Below are 10250 nucleotides of genomic sequence, written 5' to 3'. Positions count from 1 at the left end.
ATAGAATCATAGAATATCAGGGTTGGAAGGGACCCCTGAAGGTCATCTAGTCCAACCCCCTGCTTGAAGCAGGACCAATTCCCAGTTAAATCATCCCAGCCAGGGCTTTGTCAAGCCTGACCTTAAAAACCTCTAAGGAAGGAGATTCCACCACCTCCCTAGGTAACGCATTCCAGTGTTTCACCACCCTCTTAGTGAAAAAGTTTTTCCTAATATCCATTCTAAACCTCCCCCACTGCAACTTGAGACCATTACTCCTCGTTCTGTCATCTGCTACCATTGAGAACAGTCTAGAGCCATCCTCTTTGGAACCCCCTTTCAGGTAGTTGAAAGCAGCTATCAAATCCCCCCTCATTCTTCTCTTCTGCAGACTAAACAATCCCAGCTCCCTCAGCCTCTCCTCATAAGTCATGTGTTCTAGACCCCTAATCATTTTTGTTGCCCTTCGCTGGACTCTCTCCAATTTATCCACATCCTTCTTGGAGTGTGGGGCCCAAAACTGGACACAGTACTCCAGATGAGGCCTCACCAATGTCGAATAGAGGGGAACGATCACGTCCCTCGATCTGCTCGCTATGCCCCTACTTATACATCCCAAAATGCCATTGGCCTTCTTGGCAACAAGGGCACACTGCTGACTCATATCCAGCTTCTCGTCCACTGTCGCCCCTAGGTCCTTTTCCGCAGAACTGCTGCCTAGCCATTCGGTCCCTAGTCTGTAGCGGTGCATTGGATTCTTCCATCCTAAGTGCAGGACCCTGCACTTATCCTTATTGAACCTCATCAGATTTCTTTTGGCCCAATCCTCCAATTTGTCTAGGCCCTTCTGTATCCTATCCCTCCCCTCCAGCGTATCTACCACTCCTCCCAGTTTAGTGTCGTCCGCAAATTTGCTGAGAGTGCAATCCACACCATCCTCCAGATCATTTATGAAGATATTGAACAAAACCGGCCCCAGGACCGACCCTTGGGGCTCTCTACTTGATACCGGCTGCCAACTAGACATGGCAGCCGGTATCTGCCATGTGTCTCTAGGGGCCCGGCTGAGAGGCTGGAACAAGGTGGCTATTTCCATGCGGGATTGCCATCTGTGAGCCCTCTCCTGGAGCGAGGTGCCTAGAACAGGTCAGCGCTTTCTCGTGAATCTAGCTCTAGCTGATTTGCAGCAGAGACATAAATAGAGGACTCCCACATCCCACGTGAGTGCCCTGAGGACCAGGCAAATGGTTATTCTGGTGGGAGACTCAGTCTCTCCAGCTGGAGCTCTTGTACAAATAAACATTCAATGGAGCACGGATTTGAATCTGATTCTCCCACTTTCCACGTGAAGGTGTGTCGTGGGGTGGATACATCTGTCTCCCTTTGGGGGGCTGGAGGCGGGTGGCATTTCAGCCCCTGGGTTGCATCTGTAGGGCTGTCCCCAGGCTTGGAGCAGCATGGCCCTGTGGCCCTAGTCAGTGATACAACCCTTGCCATCAGAGCAGCGTGGCCTAGTGGCCAGGGTCAATAGCGGTCCCTGATATCAGGGCAGTGCAGCTTAGCAGCCAGAATTAATAGAGCCAGTGAGTTGGGCCATCGCCCCAGAGAGGGTGGTGGGCAAGATAGGGGGAACCGGTCCCTCCCTTTCCATCAGGTCCCAACCTAGGGCTCACCACCTGCTTGACAGGGAGCCCACTGAAACACACCAAGCCTATCTCCAGTTCTGCAGCTACTTCCCCACCAACTTCCCCTGGGTCACTTCCTAACCAATTCTCTGCAGTTTGCCATCTCTAGGTCTCTGTGGTCTCTCCCCTCCCTGTGGCATCTCGAGCCTGTGTGTAGGGCTCTGTCTCCTGCTGTCTGGCCTCCGTGTCCTGGAACCAGCACCACACCTCCTTCCTCATTGGTGGTCACCAAGACTGAGCTGCTCGGTGGCCTTTTATAGCCTGTCTCCAGTTGGAGCATGTTCAGCAGAGCGGAGGAGGTGTGGCCACCGTGGCCAAGAGAGAAGTTTTGTCAACGCCCGCCGCACTGGTGAGGGGTTGCTACAGCCCATCACAAAGCATGAAACCACTGGGCTTGGGGACGTCATGGGGATCCACAAACACAGATGCACATGAGCACACACACGCGTGGACCCATGTGTACACACACACAGCCACGTGCACTCGCAGGCATGGGTCCACGTTCAAGAAGGCCGGTGCACACATGTATGCGGACGCATGTGCACAGACACAGACGGACCCACATAAGCACACACACCCACGTGTGCGCACACACAGGTTCACACACAAATGCAGATGCACGTTCACACACACACACCCATGGGTCCATGTGCAAACACACACATTCCCAATCTGAAGGCCCCATCCGGGAGGCGGGCTCTGAGCACCTCTAACAGATCAGGCCAGCTGATGAGATGTGGGGGAGACACCTCTTTGGAGAATCCCACCAGAATTGAGGCCTGAGCTGAGGCTCTGAGCAGCCCATTAGCTGGGGAGCAGTGTCAGGCTGCAGGTTGCCTTGTGCAGGCCACTGACAGAACCTGAGGCTCCTACAGGGTCAGGCAGCAGATGAGCCGGGGTTTGAGAAAGGCAGCGGAGCCTAAGTTCCGTATTTACCCGAGTGCCTTTGTGGATCTAGCCCTGGCCACCTTTCTGGAAGATGCTTTAGTCAAACACTGGTTAAGGTTGTTCAAAGCCGAAGAGGCTGGCTGGCGACGCTTGGAGGAAACAGCCAAGGACACGGATGTCCACCTCTCACTTTTAAAGAAAGCTTTGCTCATTTATTTGTACAAGGAGAAGGCTCCCTGTGTCAAAAGAGGTTTTAATCTGCCCTTCCTATCCTCCAGTGACTGCAGTGTCCCAGCTGCTTGCCCGGGCAATGCCACTTCCTTAGGTGGCAGGCAGCTGTAGCTCCATGATGGGACAAGAACAGGGTGTGGTGCTGTATGATTGAATATGACCATTTTTATTATCGTTGTGACCATGATTATAGAATTGCAACAAATCTTGTACCAAGTGTGTCCTGTCAGGTGTCAGAGGGGAAGTTATGATTTGCTAGGTTTGATTCTCCTGTTCGTGTACATGTCTCGCCTTTGTGTCTGAAGTTATGGTTATTGGTGATGTTCTGGTACCAGAGGAGCAATGCCAGTTCATAGCCAGAACAATGATGCTGGGGGGGGTCATGACTGCCAGTTCTTATTCTCAACTCTGCCACCGACTTATTGTGTGGCCTTGGGCAAATCACTTTACCTCTTTGGGGCTCAGTCCATCCATGACATGGGGATAATGCTGCCTAGCAGCCTAGCTAAAGAGCTTCTGGATGTAGTGATCAAAAGCATCATGCAGAGTGTACGTTAGACTCAGCTTCCCTGTCCAGCTTTAGGCCCTGGGCAATGGGTGCCCTGTCGTTCCAGATAAGGTGCCGTGTATGTGTGTGAATAGCCGGCTAATGGTAGGTGTGCTGTTCATCTCCCTCCCTATCAGCTACAGAACTCACCCCAGCCTCCGCCCAGCATCCTGCCTTCCCAGCTGACGCAGGGGCTTATCCTTCTGCCTCTCTCTGCTGTTGTCTTTATAGCTTCAAAGCAGATCTTTCCTTGCCCTGCCCCTGAGGCCTGGCTAAGGGCAAAGAGCTGCCAGCACATCCCCATTGCTGGGACCCTGCCAGCTACAGGCCCCCAGGAGGGAAAAAAGGGAACTGAAATCAAAACAAATAATCCACAGAATGGTCTCTTGCCTCGGGAATTTGTAGCTGAGTAATAGGGGAAGGCTCCTGGTGGAGTAGGTAGAGAATAGGAGGAGAAGGAGGTTGTGCTATGTGGGAAGAGGACGGGCAAGGGGCAGGGTGTCAGGGATCTAGTTACCTGCAATAAGGGAGGTGGAAGCCCTAAGAGTTAATGTGTTCTACACAAACACATTCCCTAGTTCATCACCCTGACACGGCACAGTAAGGCCAGGAAAGGGTTTAATGTCTCTTTGAGTATCCAGTCAGTGATTCAGGGAAAAGGGCCCAGCACCTTGTCACCAGCCAGCTCTGCACGGAGCTCGGTCTGAGAGTCAGAGCACCAGGAGAAAACTTTAGGCACTTTTATGAGTAAAGAGCCGGATCAGCCTGTTCCGGATCTGTTTGGTCCTCACCCCATAGATAATGGGGTTTAGCATGGGGGGCATCAGAAGGTAAATGCTGGCAATGAGAACGTGGAAATGCAGGGCTATATTCTTGCCAAACCGGTACATGAGGGCGGAGAAGAGACATGGGATGTAGAAGGCTAAGATGGCACAGAGATGGGAGCCGCAGGTCCCACAAGTTTTGAGACGGGCATCCTTTGTGGGAAGGTTAAAGATGGCCCTGACAATCTGGGTATAGGACAGAGCAATAAAAATTATATCCAGACCGAATACACAGATTACCACAGAGAGGCTGTAGTAATTACTGACATGGATTTCGGCACAGGCCAGCTTCACCATGGCCATGTGCTCGCAGTATGAGTGGGGTATGATGTTGGTTCTGCAATATGGCCACCGCCTTGCCACTAGAATAAAGGGGACCACGAGCATGCCGCCACGCAGTGCCACGCCCAGCCCGATCTTGGCCACCACGGGGTTTGTCAGGATGGTGGAATGTCTCAGGGGATCACAGATGGCCACATAACGATCAAAAGCCATGGCCACGAAGATCCCAGACTCTGTTAGTAAGAAGCAGTGAAGGAAGTACATCTGGGTGAGGCAGGCACTGAAATCGATCTCTCTGGAATTGAACCAGAAGATGCTCAGCGTTTTGGGCAGGATGGACGTACACAGGACCAGGTCGGTGACAGCCAGCATGCAGAGGAAATAGTACATGGGTTCATGGAGGCTCTTCTCCGTCTTTACAATGAAGAGGATGGTGAAGTTCCCCAATACGGCTATGACATACATGGTGCAGAAGGGGATGGAGATCCAGACATGGGCCGCCTCCATGCCAGGAATGCCCAGCAGGATGAAGGTGGAGGGGTTGGTGAAGTGGGTTGTATTGGAATCTGACATGGAGTCGGGGAGATAGTGTCCAATCCTGAGGCAGACCGGTGTCTCCTGGATGTACCGTATGTTTCCCTCCGTTTGTTTATGCGCCCAGGGTATAGGATTATAGTCACAGTGGAAATGCCTGGATGGAGAGACAATATTAGCACTGGAAGCTGTTCTCATGGGCGAAGCAGATTTTTTGCTCTTCTCACACTGTAAAATAACATTGTCATTTATTCAGAGAAATGAATTATGAACAACTGACCCTACTAATGCTGGTTCCCTGTTTTATGGTGCTCCATGTGTCAATAAATCTTACATGTCATGGTGTGGAAAACTTTAATAGGCACCAGCAGGAAACATAAGTGTGGATACTTGTTATCCCTCATTCTTGCTTAATTCAGTGAATGGCAGACTAAAGAACCCATGCTGTATTGAGTTTGCCATTCACCCACTTGCTCAAAATCTGAGAGTGGAAGGAACCAAAGCTTTTCTAAGAGTTGAGTCTGGGGAAACATTTGAGCTAGGACACATCGCAGGGAAAAAAGATCTGGGCTTCATGGAAACACTTCCTCATTCACAGTAGTAGCCAAAACAAGACAATGTTCACATGCTTAAGGAATAGGGTGGAGAAAACCCTGCTGTAGACATGCACTGAGTTTTGGTCACTCAGTCTCTATAAAGGACACAGTAGATAGAATAGGGATTTCCAAGGCAGTCTATGAGAATGGGGAAGGCAGCCATCGGTGGACAGAATGAAAAGTCTGGGACTATTTAGTTTAGAGAAGAGGCAAAGAAGGGGGCATGTGATTGAGGAGAGAAAAATAAAGAATGGAACTGATTCCATTAAAATGGACAAACAGAGAATAATTCGCTACCATTAACATCTATAGAAACAGTGCTTCAAAAGGGCTTCTTCTCCAAAGCTGAGGCAAATTATCAGCAAAATTGATTGGGAGGAAAATATTACACAGAAAACCAGGAATGAAAATTGGGAGTTCTTTAAGAAGAGTTTATTAGATTGTTAAAATGTCACAATTCCACAATCAAGAAAGTGGACAATTTTGGCTAAAAACCTGGTTCAGTTGCAAATTTATTTATTTATTAAAGGTGGTTTATTAAATTAAATTTAAATTTATTAAATAAATTTATTTATTATAAGAAATGGGGGGAAAGGAAAATATATCAAAAGCAATACATATTGGAATTTATGAAAATTGATAAGGGACCTTAAGGAAATCAGGGAAAAATCCATTCTCAGCATGGCTAAGGATTACAAAAAGGAGGTTTCTAAGCATACTAAGAACAAATGAAATCCTAGAAAAGGCATAGGGCAATTATGAGTTCAGGAAATAGTGTTGTTCTGCATTCGGAAAGAAGCAGTATGAGGTACTCATATCACATGAGATGATGAAATACTTTCCAGTCCATTAGCTGTTAAGGAGAATATAAAACAGCATCTACTTTAGAACCTTAGAATTATGAACCACAGAATTATGAACGATTGATCAACCACACAGATTTGGAATGAGAAGAAAGCAATCAGGCAACAGCAAATCCAAAACAAAAAGAAGGAAAATTCAGGACAGTTCTGTGTTAAATGTAAACTATTACAAAATAAGGGGAAAATATTTGACAAGGTTCTGATACAAGGGAAAAGATGGTATAGGATTAGTTAAAAATAATTTAGGAATAGAATTAATGCCAGTCAAGAACATGGTTTATGGAATACAGGTCTTGTCAAATGAACCCAATTTTATAGAGCACATGCTAAATAGACTAAAAACTGGCAAACTGACAGATCTAAGAAAGCAGTTGTCAATGGGCCATTCTCAGTAAGTAGGGCTGTTTCTAGTGAGGTTTGGCAGATATCCGTTCTACGCCCAATGCTATTCAATATTTTCATCAATGATCTGGAAATAAATGGAAAAAAAACTGCAGATAAAATTTGTAGACGATCTGAAGATTGCAACAGTGGTCAAAAAGAGGCAGTCATTGCAGGAATAACGAATGATCTGTAATGTTTGGTGAGCTGGTAAATGCAAACAAAATGTTTTAATGCATTCAAACAGCCTAGGACACTTTATTATCGAATGCAGGGGTCACTGTGGACAACCAACTCATCGTGAGCTCCCAGTCCGATGCTGTGGCCAAAAGGGCTGATGCGATCTTTGGATGCATAAACAGGGGAGTGGTGAGTTGGAGTAGGGGAAGGGTTTTACCTCTGCACATGGCATTGGTGAAACCGACTGCATCCAGTCCTGCAGTCCACATTTCAAAAAATAGCAGATGGTGCAGAAAAGATCCACCAAAATGACTGGAGGCTGGAGAAAATGACGGACACTGAGAGAAAATTAAAGAGCTTTATCTATTTATCTTATCAAAAGGATGATCAAGTGGAAACTTTCATGGGGAGAAAATCGTGGGTACTAAAGTGCTCTTTATCTAGCAGAGAAAGGCAGAGCAAGACCCAATGGCTGGAAGCTGAAGCCAGTCACATTCCAGATAGAAATAAAGGCCAAATGTTTAGCACTGAGGATGAATTACTGTTGGTACAAACTATGAAGGGAAGTGGAGGATTCTCCAACTCCTCATGTCTGGAGATCCAGACTGGATGCTTCTCCGAAAGATCCACTTTAGGGCGTGTCTACAATTAAAATGTGTCACAGCTGCACTGCCTTACCATTACAGTGTAGATACTACTTACACCAATGGCGGGGGTTCTCCCCTTGACGTAGCTAATCCACCTCTCTGATAGGTGGTAGCTAGGTTGATGGAAGAATTCTTCCTTCAACCTCATGCTGTCTACACCGGGGATAGGTTGATAAAGGAGTACTGTGTCCAGTTTTGGTCACCAATGCATAGGAAGGTTGCATTAGCAAAGCATAGCATGAAAGACTCTATAGCTGATACTACCAGTCTATTCAGCACTGGTTAGGCCTCAGTTGCAGTACTGTGTCCAGTTTTGGTCATTACTGTATAGAAAGGATGTAGAGAAACTGGAAAGGATCCAGAGGTGAGAGAAAAAGATGGTCCAAGAATGGAATGCAAGCCTTATATGGAAGCTGAGGGAAATGGAAATGTTGGAAAAGAGGAGATGAAGGGGGGACAGGACAGCAGTTTTCAGATATTTGAAAGGCTGCCCTAAAAATATGGAGAATATTGTTCTCATAAGAATGGCCACACTGGGTCAGACTAAAGGCCCATCTAGCCCGGTATCCTGACAGTGGCCAGTGCCAGGTGCCCCAGAGGGAATGAACAGAACAGGTAATCATCAAGTGATCCATCCCCTGTCACTCGTTCCCAGCTTCTGGCAAGCAGAGGCTAGGGACACAATCCATGCCCATCCTGGCTAATAGTCACTGATGGACCTATCCTCTATGAATTTATCTAGTTCTTTTTTTTTTATCCCTGTTATGGTCTTGGCCTTCACAACATCCTCTGGCAAGGAGTTCCACAGGTTGACTGCGTTGAGTGAAGAAATACTTCTTTTTATTTGTTTTAAACCTGCTCCTTATTAATTTCATTTGGTGACCCCTAGTTCTTGTGTTATGAGAAGGAGTAAATAGCACTTCCTTATCTACTTTCTCTACACCAGTCATGATTTTATAAACTTCAATCATACCTCCCCTTAGCTGCCTCTTTTCCAAGCTGAAAAGTCCCAGTCTTATTAACCTCTCCTCATAGTGAAGCCGTTCCATACCCCTGATAATTTTTGTTGCCCTTTTCTGAACCTTTTCCAAATCCAATATAAATTTTGCTCCAGCCACAGCCTCAGAATATGGCCACGTATCATACATCTTCTAAAACCTTTTGCCCCAAAGGATCTACTGTGACACTCAAATACAGTCACCCTGGGGCTGGAGGCCATGAGCCTGAGTAGGGGAGGGAGGAGTACAGCAAAGAGGGACATTTTAGCCAATGATACCAGAGCAAACTCATCACCTGTGGCAAGGGCCCTCGGTTGTGCAGAAGAGAAAGGGACATAGACCTATTCCTTATCTCATCACATGAATGTTGCACTGGGTTTGTCAAGCAGGTGAGTGCCTCAGCATGAGATGGGTACCTGTGAATTCTGAGATGGAAGTGTCTTCCCTGGGAATCCCCCTCCAGTAGCCGTGTCCCAGATTTCTCTCACCCCAGCATCTGCAGCAGCATCTCACGCCAAGAGCCGACACAGGGTATCCACCGTTTATAATATAGCTCTGTGCAATCCCAGTGGGGTTTGCTTGTCCTCGAGGGAAGAAATGGCATCTGAGTGTAAACAGGCTGGAGACCAGCCTGTCTGCGCTTCTGTGCTATTTATCCAGCTTTAGGAGTAAACAGTAATTAAGCGACCTTCCCAAGCTGAGATGAGAACTCTTGGGCTCTCCACTGAGTCAGAGAGGAATTAGCTGCTCTGTGCATTTGTGTATGTTTAACGATTATTGTTAATTAGTAAGAAAACTAGGGATAGTACCTAGATCTCCCTAGGATCTGATTCCCTCTAAATGCCTGGGATGTATAGGTAGATAGTAGCTAGATAGATCTCCAGACAGATGACTGAGGGGAAACATGAGCAGTTTTAGGAGGCACATGGGGCTGTTGCTAAGGGATCACAGATCAGTAATTCTCATCAGTAACTATCATCATTCTGTGCAGCACCTTTCACTGAGGGATCATCAAAACATCTAGCAAAGGAAAGTTACAATGAACATATTCATATTGTACAGATAAGTAAGCTGAGGCCCAGGGAGACATGACTTGGCCAGTGTCACACAGAGAATGACAGAGACAACCCAGGAGTCCTGACTTCCCTGCTCTAACCACGGCCTTTCTCTAAATAACTGAGAGTGTGACAAGCATGAAATGGATTCAAGGTCTAGCTATCCCTGTTTATTGGGTCAGTGTGATGGATTTTTCAGGGGGTAACCTGGAACTAGGATCCAGCGGAGACGTCTGGCATAACAATCTGGGTTCTGTCTCACACTGTGAGCCTGTGACAGGCTGCAATCCTCTCCAGGTCATGCACTTACACAACCAGGGACATTGCCAGCTGAGTTACATGAATGCTTTCACTAGCCACTCCTGAACCAAGAATAAAGAGGTTTCAGCCAGTTCCCTGAAGCTCCCCAGCCTAGGACCCCAGAGCTGTATCGTCTTGCCCTGGTCAGAAGCATGGCCGGTGTAAACCTGTTACCCAGTCTGCCCCTCCCTCAAAGTGGAGAAGACACAATGCCATCACCTGTTCCTGAGCATAAATCTCTTTTATATTTCAAACATTCA

General features: G+C 47.2%; 1 protein-coding gene across 1 annotated transcript; it reads right to left on the bottom strand.

The window, feature by feature from the left end:
• Positions 1-4061: 4061 nt before the first annotated feature.
• On the bottom strand, positions 4062-5009 carry LOC144278048 (olfactory receptor 52E2-like). Its single transcript, XM_077839183.1, has one exon. The coding sequence runs from the start codon at positions 5007-5009 to the stop codon at positions 4062-4064; it is 948 nt and encodes a 315-aa protein (XP_077695309.1).
• Positions 5010-10250: the final 5241 nt, after the last annotated feature.

This window comes from Eretmochelys imbricata, chromosome 1 (genome assembly GCF_965152235.1).
Source record: "Eretmochelys imbricata isolate rEreImb1 chromosome 1, rEreImb1.hap1, whole genome shotgun sequence".
NCBI lineage: Eukaryota > Metazoa > Chordata > Testudines > Cheloniidae > Eretmochelys > Eretmochelys imbricata.
Note: the sequence above shows the minus strand (reverse complement) of the source record. Positions and strands in the feature narration are given on the sequence as shown.